The sequence below is a fragment of the Porites lutea genome, chromosome 5 (genome assembly GCF_958299795.1).
Source record: "Porites lutea chromosome 5, jaPorLute2.1, whole genome shotgun sequence".
NCBI classification, from domain to species: domain Eukaryota; kingdom Metazoa; phylum Cnidaria; class Anthozoa; order Scleractinia; family Poritidae; genus Porites; species Porites lutea.
In genome coordinates, this window is record NC_133205.1 from 6,641,775 (window position 1) to 6,663,079 (window position 21,305).

At 37.9% G+C, this 21,305-nt stretch overlaps 2 protein-coding genes across 3 annotated transcripts; one reads left to right on the forward strand and one right to left on the reverse strand.

Moving 5' to 3' along the window:
* Positions 1-855: 855 nt before the first annotated feature.
* Positions 856-11,555, forward strand: LOC140937398 (serine/threonine-protein kinase Nek7-like). The gene is made up of 11 exons (XM_073386954.1): positions 856-1,005; positions 1,682-1,964; positions 2,733-2,795; positions 3,976-4,032; positions 4,356-4,409; positions 5,055-5,098; positions 5,454-5,518; positions 6,705-6,812; positions 7,967-8,061; positions 9,321-9,434; positions 10,878-11,555. Exons 2-11 carry the CDS (start codon positions 1,815-1,817, stop codon positions 10,983-10,985), a joined length of 858 nt encoding a protein of 285 aa, XP_073243055.1. The 5' UTR covers positions 856-1,005; positions 1,682-1,814; the 3' UTR covers positions 10,986-11,555.
* Positions 11,556-14,507: 2,952 nt separating this feature from the next.
* On the reverse strand, positions 14,508-21,247 carry LOC140937714 (proteasome subunit beta type-7-like). 2 transcript variants are annotated; one of them, XM_073387279.1, is made up of 11 exons: positions 21,142-21,247; positions 20,987-21,068; positions 19,917-19,955; positions 19,762-19,820; positions 18,830-18,923; positions 17,901-17,947; positions 17,183-17,298; positions 16,770-16,828; positions 16,305-16,364; positions 15,378-15,504; positions 14,508-14,743 (listed from the first exon to the last, which is right to left on the reverse strand). In XM_073387279.1, the coding sequence occupies exons 1-11, from the start codon at positions 21,243-21,245 to the stop codon at positions 14,670-14,672; spliced, it is 861 nt and encodes a 286-aa protein (XP_073243380.1). In that variant the 5' UTR covers positions 21,246-21,247; the 3' UTR covers positions 14,508-14,669. The 2 variants fall into 2 exon arrangements, with proteins under 2 accessions (XP_073243380.1, XP_073243381.1); XM_073387280.1 differs by lacking the exon at positions 19,917-19,955.
* Between the last annotated feature and the right edge of the window lie 58 nt (positions 21,248-21,305).

The window sequence follows — 21,305 nt, forward strand, 5'->3', positions numbered from 1 at the left end:
GAAATCGAAATTTATGCAAAAATGTATAAATTACTAGGTGACGTCACCGGACGGCATTTTAGACGTCTCTCTCTCCCGCGCCCTGCACGGCTTAGGGGGTGGTGGCCTCCCCCGCAGACGTTCTTAACATGTGACATTTCAGACCTGACATTTACAGCATGTATGCAGAACACTTCCCGTAAAATACGGCTTGTGTATCTAAAAATGTATGCATGTTAATGAGAGCTGTGAACTTTCAAGGTTTATCGAAACTCGCTAATGCTACAGCGGAATGCTAACATCAATCGTGCTTTTTGAATTGGCGATCACGCACAAATTTAATGATACAGAAACAAACAAAAGCAAAACCTCTCGGCCAAATTGAAAACAACTGTAAGCTTTAGGATGTTGAGTCACCAAACCTTGTACTAGTAGGTCTGGTATTTGAAGTTCCCGGTGAAGCTTTGCCGCTTGTTTGCGCTCTTGCCAAGGGGCTATGATATGAACTTCTCAAAGTTCCTGTTCTTGTCGTAATCCAAATTTTAGACCTCCAAAAAAGCGTGTGGTGCATGTAACAGAAACAAACGGACTCTTCGAAGATGGACAAACATGCTTCATGGATCAGACCACGCCCTCTGGGTAAAGTTAATAATTTTTGATTAAGAAATTCCCGGGGGCCTTATATTACCTTACATTTGCCTTATAGGTATTGGTCTGAAATACGGTCAGGATTTGGAGAGCTGGACGGCACTGTCCCCACCACGAATTCCCAGGAATATCGCCCCCTCCCCGCCGGGAGAAAACTGGGCCGCCGTAGGCAGCACAGTGCGCGATCAGATGCGCGATCCGCGATGCCTTTGATTAGCGGACTCCCCGCGAATTGAATCATGGACTTCCTTCCTTCAAAGTTACATTTGCAGAAGTATCCGGTGCCGTCGTTCTTTCTTCTTCGTCCACTGCCTTTACCTTCAGTAAATTTTAGATTTCAGGTAGAAATGCTGAGTTCGTAGCAGTGGCAGAATTTTGGTAAGTCAGGACATCCCGAAAAAACTTTAAAACACTTTCGTTTATTGGCTTTTAGTTTGCGATTGGGTTAGTTTATAATTTTGTAAACAAATCGCTTTGTGTCACCCAAGATATGCGTCGCTTTCGCATTGTTTTCTTAACGATTAATCAGGAATCGTTGATTCGAAGGTTATCGTGTGCTGAATTTATTATACTGATTGTGAAATAAGCTTATGCCTCTTGATGTTTCGATACCATTTTTTAATGTGGATCGAATTTTCGTAAAGTGGTCTTGAGCAGTAAAAAATTGCTTTGGACGCTCATGTCGAGGAACGACTGCTAGACGTTGTAAGCTTTAGCTTTATATATATACCATGCCGTTAAGCTCCTTACAAGCTATAGCTTTTGGTTGTCGCGACTAGCTGCCTTCCATAATTCCAAGTGTTTGTCTTCACGAGAAGTTAAGCTTATTTTTGCTGCGAGTGAGGTGCATGCAAGCTACACAAATGCAAATTTATGCAGAAGTGATTGGGTATGGTTTTATTAAGAAGTTATCAGTCTTACTAACGAGATTTTACATTAAAATATCTCATCGAAGTGACCCTAAGAAAGGGTGTCAGCCATGTTTTGACAGTGCGTCAAACATGTCGGTAAGCTTATAACAATGACTGAGTGAAGTCTTCCGTTTTCTCCGTAGGGCTATACTTTTGAGGGTAGCCATTGTTTGGAAATTAAAGGACGACTTCTTCTTACTCACAGGCAACGGAGAAGTGAAAAGACTATAAATCTCTTGACAGGGAAGCGAGTGTATAAAACGAAAACTAAATAAAATGGCTGCAATGGATGAATCAAACAGTGGGCCATATGGAACCCTGACAAACTTCGAAATCGAAAAGAAAATTGGTCGCGGACAGTTTAGTGTGGTTTACAAGGCTCGTTGTGTTGCGGATAATTCAATAGTGGCATTGAAAAAAGTCCAGGTAAATTTTAGTCTTGATGATCAATAACTATTTAATGCTTTCTTCTAAATACAGCTCATGGCGGGTTCGAATTTTCCTCCTTGATGTTACTCTAGTTACGCAAGAATTTTCAGAAAATGTATTTTCACAGTCCAGTTGACTTTGCTCAAATATTCAGTTATTTTAAATCTTCCAAACTAGTAGAAAGAAATAAAAAAATTGGTCTCAAACGGTCGGCGTTCTGCAAGTTTTAAATATGTCTTAAGCTTTAAATGCGCCCAGGAATAGAAAAATTTTTTTGCAAAAGGTTTTTAAAAAAATTTTCTCGAACACAATTAAACATCTTGGTGTGAAGTGAGATCTCATAAAGCAACGTCAAGGGCCTAAATATAGTTACAGCGGCAGGTGTCATTTGTGTTTGCCTAAAAAAATTGGAAACATCTCTTCAACATTTGCATGCTTTATGAGCTAGAAGATTACAGTGTGTTTTTTTTCTATAAATAATTTTTTTGCTCTGCAATTTTACGAAATGATAAGCTGATGATTTTATTGGTCACTGAAATATCGGATGTGTTAATTGATTCAATAGTGTAGTACTTTGTCCTGTTGTGGCTAATTTGACAGTTACCAATACTTGCATGATTACTGAATTTAGTGTCTGTGTATACTGCATGTGGTCACTCGTTGTGCAAATTATTTTAAAACAGGCATAAACAGTGCCACCTGTCAATCTTACGATAATACTACATTTTTCACGTTCTTCATGTTGATTTATCCTTCCTGTCCTAGATTTTTGAAATGATGGATCATAAAGCCAGACAAGATTGCTTAAAAGAAATTGATTTACTTAAGGTGCGCCATGAACAGTTTCCAAGAAATTTATATCATTAATGTTGTTTGTGCTTGTAGTGTAATAGTAGCCTGAATTTCAGTGACAAATTCCCAAGAGAGCTGAAGTCTGAATCAAAGATATGCATCCAACAAGTTTAGTGTCAAAATTGTCCATCCGTATGCCTACCTGTTCATGTTAGAGGATGTGAAATGTTACATTTACTTGCTTGGTGTCCAGGGTATATACAACCTGTTTTAACTCGATATTAGAAATCTGTGTTATGGTCAATTAACAGGGTACCCGTTGACCAGTGTCACATTACTGTATCACAGGTTCAGGCATTCAACTCGTTGAAGTGATGTTTTTTAAGTTCTCAGCTGACCAGTTATTGTTTTTCAGTTAATTGCAGGCTCAAATTCCTTTTTTGGCAGGCTCAGGACCATTTTTTCTTTCTTATGGCCAAAGTTGAATTCGAGAGCTTCACTGATGGCCTGGGCTAAGGCTACCGTAAAATTCTGAAAATAAGCCCTGGAGCGTATATTTTTCAAAGGCCCTTTTTGAGGGGCTAATTTTTGGAGGGGCGTATATTCGGAGGGGCTTATATTTGGACGGGCTTATCTAAGGAGGGAAATTTGGGTTTCAAAATTGATAGGGTTAGCCTTACAGTTTTTTGCTTTGTTTTACTTTGTATTTGAGGGCAATTTTCCAAGTACAAGCTCCCGGTGGGCTTATATTTGGAGGGGCGATTTAACGGAGGGTTTTTTGCATTACCGGTTTGGGGGGCTTATATTATATTTGGAGGGGCTTATACATGAAGGGGCTTATTTTCAGAATTTTATGGTATTTATGGTATTTAGTATTTAGCTAAAATTCAACTAGTGGTCTATTATCAATGCTGCGTTCTGATTGGTTGAGCTACTACTAGGCTATATGTTATAGCCCCCTTGTAGCGAAAAGCGCGGGCTTTTTGGCAGCAAAAAAGGATTAAATTCCAGCTTTTAACTAGCTAAAATTTATTTTATTCTCGATATTTTTGACCAACTAGTTAGAATTTACCAAAAAAATTATTCCTCTTGCCCTCATGGCCTCTGAGTCAATAGCCCACTTGGTCTTCGGCCTCATGGGCTATTGACTCAGAGCCCATTCGGGCTCAAGGAATAATTATTGTTAAATAATATTCCTTTTGTTTTGTTTCTTCAGCAACTCAATCATCCCAATGTGATCAAGTATTTGGCATCTTTTATTGAAAATAATGAGGTGGGCTACTGTATATAGAGATATAAATCAATACTTTTGAAATTCAAGTAAAACTTAGATTTCCAGTTGTTAATTTTACACTTGCAGGGATGTCACTAAGATTTCAAGTTGCCGGGTAAATGCAACGAGTAGGCAGAGAATCAAACAGCTAGGGATTTCTTTTGGTTCTATTTTTCTTCTATTTTCCTTTGAAAGTAGCCAGGGGCCACATTCATAGTAGCCGGAGGAAATCCCCGCCCCCCAGCCCTTAATGACAGTCCTGAGTTGCTGTAGTGAACATTATAATAGTAATCAATTCTTTTCTTTTTTTTTTCTTCTAACAGCTTAACATTATATTAGAGTTGGCTGATGCAGGTGATTTATCCAGAATGATAAAGGTATGCTATTTTTTTATTACATTATAAGAGCAATGCCATCACTATGGAACGTTGAGTGCTGAATATTGCAGACCTCTCTTAAAATGTCTCTATAGCAGCAAGGAGAGATGGCTGTATTTTACAGACTAAGTTTCTATTAATATTGGTAGGGATTTATCACTGTCCATGTTATTGGGGTTTCCATAATAGTAAGATGTTTATGCATCAGTCAATTCCAGCTGTGCCCCCCCCCCCCCCAAAAAAAAAATGCTTAAAATAGCACTACTTGACTGTGTGATCAATAAAAAATGTTGCAGTATTGATGGAGGACAGGCATTTGCCCTCTTTTTTCATCTCCATCCTGGGGAATTCGACAGCTCAAGAGTCCCCACCCCCGGGAATTTGCCATCCAAGGCAAACAATTAATGCTAATGCGCGGAGGTCAGCCGCAGGGGGCTGGGCGCAGCTGGAATTGACCGATGCATTACAAGGTGAAGGTTGACTGTTGTAGCTGCAAGACTTAGATGAAAATCTACATGTAAATCCCTTTTGAAATTTTTCTGTTTTGTCTTATAGCTCAGCTGAGCATTGTCTCTCCGCTGCTATTAATAAGTTAATTGCTACCAGAGGGTTGTTTGTTAATAATATATTTTTTTGTTCCAACAGCATTTTAAGAAACAGAACAGATTAATTCCAGAGAGAACTGTTTGGTAGGCATAATGGTGGTCTGTAGATATGTTTATTAAAAAAGTTATAATCATTTGACCCTTTTAATAACTTTTTTCAATAACTTTTATTTATAAGTTTATTTATTTGCTACACCATAAATATAATAGAAATACCAAAAAATATAAGATATGAAAAGAAAAAGAGAAGTGGTGAGCTCGAGGGGACTTAACACTTTAGTAAGCTTACATGTATGAGAGGTTAAAGCTAAAACTTCAGTTTGCATTAGAAGCCAACAGAAACTGATCATTGGGGTGAAAAAAAATCTATAAAGTAGGACTTAAATTCACTTGGTAAAAAAAAAAAAAATGAGTGAAAAAAGAAGTGTTTTTTTTGCAGGAAATATTTTGTACAACTTACTGCTGCTCTAGCACACATGCATTCACGACGAGTTATGCACAGAGGTGAGGGTTTATTTGGATTTTACGCTAACGACACTTAGTTATAGGGCTGCCTGAGGTACAGCTAATCAAGTTTTTGGTGGCATGTTGTCTCTGACCAAAAAATACAAAATGGCCGACATGTGGCCCAGAAGGCATTGCCTGTCCCCTTGCTCTGAGGACAACGATTTAACTTTTGAATTATGGGGGAGGCTGGTCATTTCAGATATAAAAAGGAAGAATGGTACCATCAATTCCACCAATTATGAATGTAAATAAGCAAGTTACCCTTTTGAAATGAGAAAAGATAGGTATTATTTTTAACTGAGGCATTTCCACCATGCATCCCCTTTCCCCAATCTCTCTGCACCCAAGGTATACTGTAACATAACAGTATAGCGGTCTAATTTGATCTAACTGGAATTTCCAAATTTGTTGTTCTTCGCTTAGAACACATGACAGCATCAACTTTTTGTATTTTGTCATATAGCTGCATTAATGTTCTGTTTCTTATAAACACACAAAGCAAAATATGTTTTAGTTTCGTTTTGTCTGATGTGTATTGCATTTAAAGCTCATCTATCCAGAAGAATATGTTTCTGTTTGATTGGGCAGCAGCTCAATGTACCCCCATGATGGGGGTCTTGTTACTTTGTAAACTGCCAAGTTAAATGTCAGCTAGTAGTATTATACAACTATCCCCCGAAGGGGAGGTGAGTAGTGGTGGATATATGCAGACACGTGAAGCATTGAGGTATATATCTAGCTCTGTTCACTGACCCTGAGGGGGATAGTTGTTTTAGTATTAACCAAATCAGTTGGATACAAATGAAGAAATTAAATAACTTTTTGTAAATTAAAAAAGTCACTTGGTAGGAACTTTGTTTACAATTTACAAACATTTCGGGGATTTTGTCAAGTGATTTTTATGACTTTTGTGGCAAATTCAGCATGAAAATAATTTTCTACCTACCAGTTAACACTGACAGGCCAAATTTTGTCGCTTTTCTGGTATTTTTTTTGTATGACTTCTTCATTTCTTGCTCAAATTCCATCTTCTGAAAATGTCTTAAAACGAGACGACATCTTGGCCTCGGTTGCAAAACAGTGAATAGCCAAGGATATTCTGAGTTATGGGAGTCAATCAAAACACGCGAAAATTGCTATTCACTGATTTGGTAAATACTGAATTATAATATTTATTTTTCAGACATCAAGCCTGCAAATGTGTTCATAACAGCATCGGGTGTAGTCAAACTTGGGGACTTGGGACTTGGCAGATTTTTTAGTTCTAAAACTACAGCAGCTCATTCTCTTGGTAATGTTTTGTACAAGTTACAGTGTAGTTGCTTAAGTTTTTCCAGGGTGTTTACTAGGCAGCAGAGCTCGGAGAATTCTCTGTTTACTATACAGAAATCTTGGCTAATGTTCTGTAGTCTATGACTATTTTTTTATTCAGACTTGGAGCCTTTTTGAAAGTATTCTGCCGTAATGTTACACCTTTCCCCTGCTACTAGAACTCTTTAATAATGAAGTTTTAACCCTGCCTCCCCTACCTCCCTTGGCCAGCCCAGCTAACAGGGCCGGCTAACCTTGTATAAACAGGCCCTTAGTTCTTTCCTTTCAACTTTCCAGTGTTCATCCTGCTACTATAATTTCCCCTTAATTTCATCCATTTTTTCTTACCCACATTGGTAAATCTACAGTGTATCAACCTTAATTAAGTTCAGTGATAACCTATGAGTTTGTAAATGGGACTGTAATGTGCCCTTGCAGGGCCAAGTGACCCTCTGAACATTACTTTTTTTCCCATTTGGTTTTAAGAGGAAATCCTGCCTTTGTACCAAGGATTTTAGCTTGTAAAATTAATGATTGAGAGGTTGGCCTTTTGGGCATATGTATTAACATAAATAAATTAAATGAATAATGATTTGGAGGTAGCACATCCACAAAGTGGTTCTTCGTCTACCTGATTCCTGGTCAAATTGGAATTTGAAAATGTTAGTTTTTTAGGAGAGGGGAAAACCGGAGTACCCAGAAAATAACCTCTCAGAGCAAAGGAGAGAACCAACAACAAACTTAAACCACATATGAAGTCGACACTGGGATTTGAAGCCGGCCACATTGGTGGGAGGCGAGCGCTCTCACCACTGCACCACCCCTTGCTCCCCTTGCTTATTTCTCATTATTTTTCATCCCTTGCTTATTTCTTTTCATAGAGTTTCCCTAGGTGGTGAATCATTGTTTTTTTACAAACATATCTTCACTGTTCAGTGAATATATAGTGTCTCACTTTTATGCTTGGTTTATATTTTATTTCCCCTTTGTTTTGGGGTATGGTAATAAGGGAAATAAAATTTAAACCAAGGGTAAAATTGAACCACAACATGTGCATTGTAGAATATTAAGAGGATATAAATTATTTTAGATATAAACAGAATTAAAGTGATTTTTTTACTTTGCCTTCTTTAGTTGGTACACCTTACTACATGTCACCAGAGAGAATACATGAAACTGGATACAATTTCAAGTCAGATATATGGTCTTTAGGCTGTCTCTTATATGAGGTAATTATTAATAATAATTAAAGGTCCACCTTTTCCAGTAGAGTTTGCAGTTAGATGGCAGAAAAAAGAAGATGGCAAACCTTACAAAGGCAAACGATACTTACTGTATGTTTATACAGATCTTTTTGTAAAACACGAGAACTCTGTAATAGACCATGACAAATCATGCAAGTAATATTATGGTTGGGTTTGTCACACACAAACGATTAAGCTGATTAATCTTTTCCCTGATTAATCATTTCCTTTAAATTTATTTTTGTGACCTTTGAAATTACCACAGGCAACCTGAACACTGTATTAGCTATTATATCGTAAGCAGTTTTTTTAACTTGTGTTTTGGAAGGGTTTTGAAGACGATTTACCTTGCTCAGGTTTCAAACGTTCAGTCTTGTCTGGCGTGCGACAGTTATGTCTCAAGTTTCTGTTATTATTAAATCTCCAAGGGGGAGACAATATTGGGGTTTACAGTCAAGGCAGGTCAAGCTTACCTCCCAAGGATCTAAATTAATGAATTGGTTATTTGAAAAATGAATCCGTTAGTCGTTTCCGTAACTAGTGTCAAATTCAAATTGGCATTCCTGCATGCGTAATGAGCAGTGAATATTTTACAAGAACTTCTCTGTGTCTGGTAAGATAAAAAATCTTTGAAAAAGAAATTTAATCCATTATGGATTAAATTTCTTAGAAGACATTCACGTCAAATTCAGAGAAACTGAGCTGATAGAAATGTCCTAACTCCCTGGCGTGTGAATTCACAGTTCATTACGCATGCAAGAATGCAGAGATGAATCTGAAATCTACAACTACCAACAGATGCAACTTTTGAATAATAAATTCATTAATGGCGTCTTGGGAGGAACGCTTGACCTGGCTTGACTGTAATTTAACAGTCAAGAGAAGAGAATAGAGAGAGCCTATTTTCTCTCCTCTCTTTTTTCCTAATGGAAAACTTGAGATGTAACTGTTGTGTCCTATGCCCAACATGCCAGACAAGAAACATTTGAAACCGGCAAGGTAAACCATCTTTGATCTGATTCAAATTGCTTCCAAAACGACTCATAAAGACTCAGCAACACAAGTAAATAAGAATGCGTTATGAAATAGTTAGTGATATACAGTGTTCAGGTTCCCTGATCATATTTACATGGAGAAGGTGTGTTATAAATTTGTAATTAATAAATTATCATTATTACTGTGAAAGAGTAGTTTACAAGGGTTTAATTTTATTACTCTCACTGTCTGAATACCAATTTTAACAGATGGCAGCACTTCAATCACCTTTCTATGGAGATAAAATGAATCTCTATTCACTATGTAAGAAGATAGAAAACTGCGATTATCCACCTCTACCAGCTGAGCATTATTCGCAAGAGGTATAATTTTATATATTATTGTGAATAATATTTGTTTTGTTAACAATGGTCATGCAAGCTACTTTATACCTGGTAATTATTTTTTTTGCCATGTTGAATCAACATGGTGAAAGGGGTGTGATAAAAGACTACTGTCTTTATGTGATATAGGTGGCATAAAAATAAGTGTGTTCTTTGGGCAAGCAACTCTTAGATTTCGCTCGCCCTAGGCAACATACTTAACTTGTGTTAGTTAATAATTAGTTGTAGGATGACTTGCCTAGTATTTGTACCCTTCCTAGGGCTCGACAAAAACTTGAATTTCGTTTGTCCTTTGCCCGGCAATCAGCTTTCACATTTTCCTTGCCCAAGGCCACTTCTTGCTAGTTTTCATAAATGATTTTGTCAGAGGATGACTTGCCTTGACCCTGGTACATTGGGCAAGTAAGCTTTAAAAATTACTTGCCCAGCAAAAAAATCTACTTGTCACAGACTACTGCATGGTGCTTTTTTTGAGCCCTGCTTTGCCATTGGACAAGTGAGCCTGACGGGACCTTTTTTCTGGGCACTGCTTTGGATAAAATTGAAATGTTCTGTTTCTTTAAACTCCAGTTCTTTGGAGCCTATGACCTGATTTTCCCCTCCTTTAAACAAGTACCAATCTGTGGCATTTTTGGTTGTGTGAAAAGGGCAAACTCAGACAGTCACAGTTAATTACGGTGGCTCGATAGGGTTTTTCAGGGTCAGTACCTTCCAAGTTTGAGTATAAACTACCTTGCTATCAACAAAGACTTGGAAAAATTACCACCACGGCTGTATTAGAGAGATGAAAAATTTTTATGATCACGGTTACAATGACATCTGAGTTGTCATAGCAACAGAATGATGCCATTACCTATTTTACTGGCAACTGTATTTCTTGGCACTGGGAACTGTTCTTCCAAAATCATTCACAAGAGCTTTTTCCTCCAATAGCTGCCTCAATGTTTGTGAGGTTAGCCTGCAAGCAAGCTCTTCATTGGGGGATGTCGTGAAAAGTAGATGCGCAAGAGGCACACAAGCAGGGAGAGAAAGGAGAGCTTGCAATGATCATTCATTTATTTTTTTGAGTTATCTTTGTGGTACATTGTGTCAGCCTAAACCTACAATATCTTGAACAAAAAGTGTTCCAAAATTTTGCACTTTCTTACCCCCAGAATGCTCATCCTGATTATTTGATACCACTATGGCCCCTCCCCTGGCACCACCCTGGTCAATGTTGTCCAGTGGAGGTCAGAAATATTCCAGCCAGACTTCAACATTGTTTTAGGGGGAAAGCGGGGGGGGGGGGGGGGGAGGGGATATTTGTAGTTGCCAGTGCTTTCCAGAGCTTTATCGTGAAACTAGACATGGCAATGTCCATTTTTCTAAGAATAACATTGTGGTCAAAGATTGTAGCTTGAAGCTCTGATTTTCTTCCAACAGTTGCGTGACTTGGTCTGTATATGCATCAATTCTGATCCAGATAAGAGACCTGACATCAACTACGTCAATGAAAAGGCAAAAGAGATGCATGCTCTCCATCTTCGCTAACTTGTGCTGTAGATTTGACTGAAGTTGAATGCAACATGGTCACTGGTGACCCTTCTTAAAAATTAATTTAAATTGTACAAAAGTTGTAGTTGCAAAGTTATGCAGCATCCCCGGGTAGTACTCCAGAGTTAAAGTGACGGAAATGATTAAAAGGGCACAAAAGTCAAAACCAAAAAAAAATCCCTAGGGCTTCACGACCAACAAAACCTGCTTCCTCTATAGGCCTTCCCATGGCTTAGTGGGGAGCACGGAACAAGCGAGAAGTGTGACAGCTGAAGACAAGCGAGAAGCACCAGGGTTTGATGGGAAATGAGCGCAGAGTGCATCTGGGTCCTTTAATAAGTAACTCCAATATCCCCCAAAAAGTGATTGTGATTGACTGGGGACGAGGCAGTAACAAAATATAAAAATAAGATATCCCTGGACTAAGAATTAACCCCTCAAAAATCCTATGCCAATTTTATAAGCATCAATAATTTTCAGTGATTAAATGATATAGCATCCCCCAAAATGGGAGGTGAATTTTGTTGATTGTTTTTTCATAGTACTTATCTTGTTGATGATCAACACGTCACTTTAACTTCAGTAGTACCCCCTCACTCCCTGGGAGTAGCACACTGAGTAATTTCTTAAGTCATGATTAAGTAGAGCTTGAAATGGAGGCATACAGTGGTGCCATTAAAATATTGTTAGGCAAGACATTGTGGAACCAAATTGATGGAGACTCCTGGAGAAATCCTCTGTGCACTCACTTTTCCAAAATCTTGGGTAGGAGACTTAGTTGGTTGAAAAATTAGTAAAGTGGAGTCACTGTCACTATGGTGTCTAGAAGTTTGCAAGGCTTTGTAGGGTGGATCTAGGGGGAGGTTGCAGGCGTGCCCCGCCCCCTCCTGAGATGACCTTCAGCTTTCCAATACAACTGGTATTCTGTATTAAAGTTTGTTTACGTCACTAGTTAGTTATGCCATTCCTTTTTAGTGGTGCACCCCCTGCTAAGAAAAATCCTGGATCCGCCCCTGACTTGCAATAATAGGCTATTTCTTTATGCCAGCGCTAAAAGAGTTACAATGTAGTCATTATTTTTTGTCATCTCTTACTACATTAATTTTTTACAGTGAACATCATGAACAGAAATAAGTAAATCTCTGTGATAGTGTTAGTGTAAAATAGTATTTTCATTCCCTCATTGGCTAGAAGCCTGCGTTGCTGATGTAATCTAACCCCGATGAGTAAAACCCAACTAGTGGTCTGTTATCAGTGCTGCATTCTGATTGGTTGAGCTACTACTAGGCTATATGTTATAGCCCACTAGAAGTGAAAAGTGCCGACTTTGAAAACCCAAACAATGGTGGCTGAATCGCATTTTGTTAGCTAAAGTTGTTTAATGTCTCGATATTCTGACCAACTAGTTGGATTTTACTAAAACAACTATTCCTCTCGCCCTCATGGGCTATTGACTCGAGGAGGAATAAATTGTTAATTAGTAACGTCTGTGAAGTAGCTCTCAGATCCCTTTTCTGGGCCCCCAGGGGACTCAACGAATTACTGGAAGTGTGTTTCAAATTTCCTGTCAACCTGATTCCTTTTGGGATATCAACAATGGTTTTCATGATGCATACTCAAATCATGGTACACAGGTGGGGACCCAGAACAAGAATATTGGCACTGTTTCACAGACAGACTTAATCAGAGGTTTAGTTTCTTCTGTGGCACAGGCGAATTGGCCAGGTGCTATTGACATTCATTAGCCTGGGTTGCAGGCACTCTACACTGTCTGGTTTAGACAATGTGTTGGCTGGCCAGCTGCAACACAGGCTAACCTTCATAAGTGGGGACCTTAAGATCCGACAACGGCAACAAGGACTTTAAAATGAGGCATAGCTTTAATAGGCAAAACGACAACTTTGCACATGCTGTACACTTGTTTTATACATTTCTTTGCCGTCACTACATGACTACAAGTTGAACCCCTAATTTCATGCTTAATGGAGGACATAAAGTTGGATAAGGTTCTAAGGAATTTAAATCCGTAAGAGAGTGCCTACATTCGAGAAAGTGAGTTGGATAAATCGTAACGAAGATTGAAAAAAGGCAAATTTCACTTTTTTAAAAGTTTTTTTTTGAGCTTGCTTTCAGATGTCTCCTTTTTTTGTTGCTGTTGCTGTCCGCTCCTGGTGGTTGGGCAAAACCTCTGGCATCAGCTATCCTTTATTTGCCAAAAATTATAAAATGTCATTTTGAATTCTCTTTGCTGCAGGCAGTAAGAAATCCAGTTATAAGTGTGCTCAGTCATTGAGATTTGAAGCAAATTAGATTTTAGTAAAGCTTTAGTAAGGGACACCTTGATTGATACTTCTGATACTAGAGTGTCAATATTCCTTAGGCAGTATCATTCTGTTTGGATACCCTTCGACATGGTGACCAACTAATGCTTATGGGGTTTTTCTTTTCCTTTTCATGGGAGGAAATCCTTTTTTCATTTGAAAGTGTCTGCATCCGTTGCATTGCTCAACTTGAGGATATTTTCAGCTTGTTTTCAAGTAGGGCCTGACAAAGGTCAGAGAGAGTAGTTTTAACAAACTGTTAAAATACAACATGTACATTGAATTGTTGAAACATCTATTAATTCTCTGTCCAGCATGTAAGTGTGTTAGAGATGTTTAAGAGAAACTTATTTTAGAATAAAATTTTGCACCTTGTCCCTCAATGAGTGGATATTAGCCTGTGAGCAGGCTCTCTGGGGTGCACTGGTGGTGGGGCAAAATGCAGATATTCAAATTCCTGAGGCATGACTCCAAGGTCTCCCTCCTTTTTTGCCTTGCTGTCCGAGTGCTCCAGAGAGCTCCTTCACAGGCTAAGTGGATATGGGTGCACACCATGTATTTGTTTGCAGTGTGTACAGACCTTAATTTAAGGTAAATAAATCCTCAGCAGATTTTATGTTAACAAGAGTGTCTCCTTTTGTTGATGTATACAGTTTCATTCCAAACAACTACACACACGATTTACTTTACCTACATACAGTTGAACTTCTCTACAACGACGACCTTGGGGACAGAAGAAAGTGGCCATTGTAGAGAGGTTGAAACAAGATTCAATGTATGGACTCTCCACCAAAAAAAAATGGCTGTTGTGGAGAGGTTGGCGTTAGTGGAGTGGAGGTCCAACTGTATAAAAAACTGCTGATCGGGAATCTCTGGGCTGAAATTTGGCCCAATATGGTTTGGCACTATTATGTATCTAAGAATCACTATAACAACTATACAGTCCAACACTGTTAATACAGAAACTGAGGGGGCCATAGAAAGTGTCTGTATCAAGCAGGTTGAATTTAGTGAAAAATGTAAGGGCTTTCTTTCCCCAGAGGCAAAGCAAACGGTCTGTAATAATGAGGTGTCCACATCAAGTGGGTGTCTGTAAAGGAGGGCTTGACTGTATTCTTCTAAGGAACCATTGGTCATTTCTTGGTCTTTTTGGTGAGTTTTTAACGTGTAAGATCTACTAAGATAGTAATAACAATCATTTCTCCTTTGAAACAAACTTTTATTGTTTTTCATACACGCAAGTTACATGGTATCATTGGAAGGTAAAAGTTCTTGATCTTTTGTCTACGTTGACTTAATCACTCTATAGTGAACTGTTTACAAGTACAGACTATCAAGAGACAAACACCAGAAATGAATTTTACATCTCCATTGCCTCTCCTCTCGTCTCGGTGACATCTACCACAAAGGGTTTGATATCTTTAGTGAGGACAGCTGTGCAAATATAAAGCATGTACATTAATAATTTATTATTATTACAATTTTTTCAATGATGAATATATGATTTTCATATATTTGAACTGCAGAAGGAGTGCAGAAAAGATCAGAGTTAAATAATTTATGCAGTTGCCAAGAGAAAGCCAAAAATAAAATTCTCAGTATAACAGAGGTCAGGGTTTGCATCCTGGAAAGCCTCAATATTATCAGGCTTTCTTTTTGTAACTGCATAAGTTGTGTACTGCAACAAGTTCATTTCAGGGGCTGCAACACTTGGCTATTTTTTGTGCACTTAGTTGCCAGAAAATTTATGGGGCAAGCAACCCTCAAACAGAACCTTTAAGGCAACATCATGATACACATGTACATGGTTTTATTTACTAATCCTGTGCGTGAAATCCTATGGAGTGACCATGCAAATACTTCTTCCACAGGGAACTTTTTTTTATATATGTATTGTGTGGATGAAAAGGTGTGAACATTCAAATGAAACCCTTTGAGTGTCCTTTTCCATTCCTTCCCATCCTTTTCCAAGGTGCCACTTTTTTTTCAACATGTTATAAGTGGATTTTTTCTACTCTTGTGTCTTTAGAGCACACTAAGGAGCGAGAGGGGGATGACCACCACTGACCTGTTGTGCCTCTCTTGTAAGAGTAGCGCCCTTGCCTTATACCCTTTGCATTAGCCACGTCATATGGCCGGAGATACTCTGTGCCTTCTTTGGTGATCACACAAAGATCAACATTACTTCCAGATCCCTAAAACACAAAGGAAAAATAAACGGCTAAAATCTTAGGGGAAAATCAAAGGAGATAGGAAAGGAGCCTGACAAGATGTGGGAATCGTAGAGAAGGCATTGATGGCAGATGCCACTATTCCACTCAAAAAAATGATTTTTAGAGGACATATTCACAATGCTGCGGTAATTGAGCCATTGGGAATAGATAAACTGTAGATGGATTTAATCATAATCATACATGCACATCATAAGGAGGGAATTATAGTATTAAATGGCAGGGTCACTGTGGCTGCTTGTAGTCTTTAAAAATCCTCTCCTTTGGGCGCTCCATAGTGAGCAGCTGCCACTAGAGTTGTATGCTCATATTTTAAAGCAAAATGGTTTTGCTACAAGTCAGGTGTATAAATCACAGTCAAGTCCGATTAACGTTTACTTCTACAGCAGTATGCAAGATAACCAGTCAAGAGAAGTACGCAGCACAGGTCTACACTTGTGTGGTTTGTATTATCCTAAAATTAGGGAGCTTGAGCAAGCATGTCTTCAGCAACCCACATCAACCAGAAGTGGACTTTTTGCATTCTTGGGCAGTTGTTATGGTCAAATTTCTTTCCAGCGAATAGTCTCTATAAGAATAACAACACTTAGAGATACACATTTGGTAGCGTCAAGGTATAACAAAGTGGAAAATACCTCACTGAACCGGTCGATGAACATTGCTCAAATACATCTTTGCTTAAGCTCTCTATGATTAAATTGCTAGCAGCTGGCTCAGTTTGACAGAGCTGAAATCATTCAGTTAACAACAAGTGACTCACTTACCAAGTCATTAAATATTCCTGCAGCAATTGCATCACGTACCAGCCTTTTAGCATCTTCAACCTTCATTTAGGATTTGAATTTGAACAAAAAAATTACCTTTTAAAATTTTTTGTGCAAACTGTCACAAAATAGTAATCTTGGTATTTCTACTATTGTAAAGTGCCATGAGCTTTTAGAACATGTTGCATTGTATAAAATTATTATTAGTGTTATTGTTATCATTATTATTATTATTATTATTATTATTATTATTATTATTATTATTATTATTATTATTATTACCATTATTATTATTAATATACCATTAGGAATTTAAGAAACTGTGGAAACTTTTGGTTTCTGGTTTTGTTAATGTTTTGTTTTTCCATCACATAAAAGTCCAGAAAAGACTCCCAGCCCAAAGTATTCACTGACTTTTGTTTGGAATTGGAGATTTTTTATTTGACCCACTTATTTTTTAATCACCTCCATGCCTGGTTTATATCTTGATTCAAACACTGACATTGCAGCTAACGAGCCAGAACCTAAAACAAATTAATAACAACAAAAAAAGATAAAAAATAATGATGATGATGATGATAAGCGACCACTTGACCCTTGAGCTAATCTCTTTGTTTGGTTTACGTGCTACCCCACAGTATCTGAAGACCTTTCAATGATAACATGGAACCTAAGTACACAAAATATCATTGTAACTAACAAATTGCATGCAATAAATTCTCTTCCAAAAGTAAATACACATATACATATGTCAGAACCTCTTCCTAGAGGAGACGCATTGTTGTTAGAATCTTATAAGCAACCACGTCTAGTAGAAGACCACCTGATCTTCACATTTTCAGTGGTTGCTTATGGGAGGTTTGACTGTATCAACTTACCCATAGTAACATATGGCAGACTGTCGGTACTACCATGTGGGTAGACGGTGTGTAGTGTTGGACCATTCAAGTCCACACCACCCAGGACAAGAGCAGCACTTATGTATCCTTGATATCTACAAAAGAAATTGTGCTAAGTCAACTATGCACAGTTCATAAATATCAAGATATATTTATAATCTTTTATACTAGTACAATGTAATAACCAAAGGATAGAGAGTGCACGTGCGAGAGATTGAAGGTCCAAATGCTCTCGCTCAAATGCTGTGCTTTGTGTAATTTTCAAGTGACAGAGGGTCAAAATGTGCCTTATCACAATTCGAGTGATAGAAGGTCCAAATGCATGTGATCAGACTGTGTTCTAAGCATTTACTGTTAATGGAAGTCCAAATGGATGCTGGCTACATACGTACCATGCAAGCAACCTAGAGATGAGAACATATTGCGCGTTTCTCCAGTTGCCCAAAACTACTAGCATTTCTATTTAGGTGATAAGGGTGAATTTACTTTTTTTGGAATCCTTTTTTGAAATTTGAATTTCTTTGTTTCAGTGTATGGTACATTGATTTACATTAATTTTGCTACCTTACTTATGATGCCTTTTGCCACACACATCCATTACCAAAACATTATTTCTCCCAGCAATATACACTGTAGGTACTAAAGAGGTAATTCTACTAATTGTAGCTCTAGACTATGATATTTATAATATTGTTACCTGAATAACAGCTGTTTTAACATTCGTAATGCAGTGACAATTCTAGCCTGAAAATACAATGTATGTAAGATACAAGTACAGTACAAGATATGCAAACTTGCAAATTGATTGCTTATGGGTACCATAACACAATGCTAAAAGAACAGATTGATCAAAATTTACAGGCTGCACCTGAAATTATCATTAGGGAGCTTAAGCAACAATGACGGCGATGGCTAAAAAAAAAAAAACTTAAAAAGTGAATTTACGTTGCCTCAAACTTTATCACAGTTATTCCATCTTGTTTAATTCGTCAACTGTTAGCAAATTTTTTGGAGTTTAATTCTAAAGGACTGTATGAAAGTTCAAGACAAGAAAAATAAAGTTCTTATCTTGTGTTCCCGTCCTTGACAAAACGTGAAATTATGCACTTTCAAATTGTAGTCGTGCAAAGTTGTTGTTTTGCTTAATATGAACCTGTTGCTTTTCTGCCACTCTTGTCGCCATCATCGTCGTCGTTGCTTAAGCTTCCTATTATTATTAAAGGGGCTTTGTCACGTTTGTCTAGTTCATTTTGTTAACAATGCCAATTGCGGATCCTTCCTCGCAACAGAACTTGAGAAATTAATTGTAAACGGCAAAATCATGGCTTCAAGTCAAACAAATATACCTCCTAAGCATAATATCAAACATAACAAAAACAAAAATGAACTTTGAAAAACTGTTAGGCTAACAAGTTTTCAAAAAGCACAACTCAATCTGTTTCAATCTTCTTCAAGTTTATCCATCTGTTCCTCCTTTTGTATTTGCTGTGTTACTTATAATCATTTTCTTTCCATGTTCTGAGCAGTTATTTTTGTGTTTCACTCAGTTTGGTGGTGGTTACTACTGTTGAAATGTTGGAATTTTTTTTTTCGTGACACAGCTCCTTTAACCGCTTCACTTATTACCTGACGTCCCGTTGATAGGCTGTGTAGTTTTATGTGGGAAGAGATGAGTTGTGTGACATATTCAGTATCTGCAGCAGTGCCTGCCCCACAACAACTGAAATAAAATGCCATATTGATTGGTTATTTTATTTAATTAATTCACCATAATTTTTTTTCGGGCTAAAACTTAGGACCTGTTCATACATTTATGTCATGCTTCTGCTATGCCTAACTTAATTCCTGGATTATAATCAAATCAAAAGTTTTGAATTTGGTCTGGCAGAGCAACAAATTTCAAAAACCCTTTACCATGCTACTCAACTCTGGCATGGCAGTGATTCAAAAATCATGCTTACGCTGTGTCAAACTAATTCATAAATTTCCAAAATGTGTTTTTGAAAAGTTATATTTGTTTGCTTCCTTTACCCCTAAAAAAGATAAAGAAAAAAGAGCCTGATCTCAGGCTAATGTTGAAGCCAATACAATAAGTTATTATAATTATTGAGTTTGGCATGCAGAAGTAGCCTTAGAAGCTAAACCATTTTAAATTTCTATCTACATTCTGTATTGAATGTTAACCTTTTTTAGCTGGCTCTGTAAGAAAGCAAGACGCAATGACTCCTTTATTTTCTGACTGGCTACCTGTATAGGCCCAGTTGGGTAGGGATCCCCGGCTTTATCCCCCAAGGAAATATTTGGTTCAGGCCATATGACAAATCCTTTATTTCCCAAGCCTACAGCTCTATTTGGTCAAAATGGCTGGATATTTGGCCCTTGTTTTTTCTGTGTGTGAGTTTGTTGTTTTTTGCACAATGACTTCCTCTTGGTCCATAAAACACACAAAAAAAACTACTTGGCAAATATCCAGCCACCTTAACTTACTAAGCTTGATCAATAATGCATAAAGTAAAACAACATTTCAGTCAACAATAATGTTCATACTCCATACTTACTAGATATTTGGAGCAATGTAGTGTATCTTGGAGCAATTTTTGTCGGCAACAATGGTATCCTATAACACATTAAAATTAGTAAAGTCAGTTTATCACAGGAATTCAGACAAAGTGAGATGTTTTGATCAAGAAAGCCAAAATGGTCTACCATCTACCTCTGTTGCCCTGGTATCAGCTCCTAAAACAACGCCATCCTATGAAAAAATCAACAATGTAAAAGTGAACCACAGTAGAATTTTAATAGATACTTCATCTTGACATACAACTCAATAAGGCATAGTTTAAATGCCACATAGGTAAAGACCACGACTCCAGGCCATTCCATTTAATAGCCACACCCTTCTACAAAATAATGAGGTAAGTTGACTATACCCCTAAGAAAAAAAAAAACAAAAGTACTGACACAGTTCCCCCTCAAAAACAGCCCATTTTTTCTCATACTCCTCAGAAATATTCCAAACATCAAAGGTACCAACACAGCCAAACCATCAGAAATGACTTTTAAAGCCCCCTCAGGAATTCTCATCCATTGCATTTGGGGGAGGGGAGGGGGGGGTGCACGACAAGTACAGTAGAACCCCAATAACTTGAACTATAAAGGGAAATAAAATACAGTTCGAGTTATCTGAGTTCGAGTTAACCAAGCAAGTAAAAGTGACTGAAAAGTGGGGTGTAATCCAGGGAAATTGGACTTAGTTCGAGTTAGCTGGGAAGTTTGAGTTATCAGGGTTCGACTGTACAACAAAATCACGATCATGTTCGAGTTAGTGGGGAGTTCCAGTTATCCGAGGAAAATGACTGAAAAGTGGGGTGAAGTCCAAAGGAAATTGGACTGAGCTAACATTTGAGTTAGCGAAGAGTTCGAGTCATCTGAGTTCGAGTTATCAGGGTTCTACTGTACAACAAAATCACAAGGTGAAAAGATTTTGAATTAGTTACGAAATTTATCAAATTGCTGGATTGCACGTGACGTCACAGTGGCCATGTTGGTGGTAAAGAACAAAAGCATTTCTCTCCTCTGAGAACTAAACTCCATTTTCATGTAAATTGTTCAAGAAAAAATTCTATTGTATTGAAGCCCAAAATGGGCGCCTTGTCACGTGGTTGCAAACCAAGAATACTAGACGAAGTTTCAACACTGAAGTGTATTCATCAATTTAAGAAATAGTCTTACGCGTTGCCAAAAAAAAGGAACTTTGTCGATTGCGTTTAAGTAAGATCTGACCTTGAATACAACTCCACAAATGGTTGTGCCGGTTTTCCTCGCTGTGGGCAACTTAGCGCCCATTTTTTCCAATATTGCATTTCTGCAACGCAATCAGAAGGTCTCAATTGATGAAACGTCACAATCTGAACACTGTCGTTATCTTTTACGCTTACCTTTTGCAGTTTTCAAACGAAAATCCACCACAATGTTCAGGAGTGACAGTGCCGCCGATAGCCGCCATGTTGAAAACTTTTGTGGAGTCATCGTTAGTGTGCATGTGCTAATAAGGAAAAACCGCTGGAAGCAAGTGGGCTCTTGGACCCAGCCCCGACCCAGC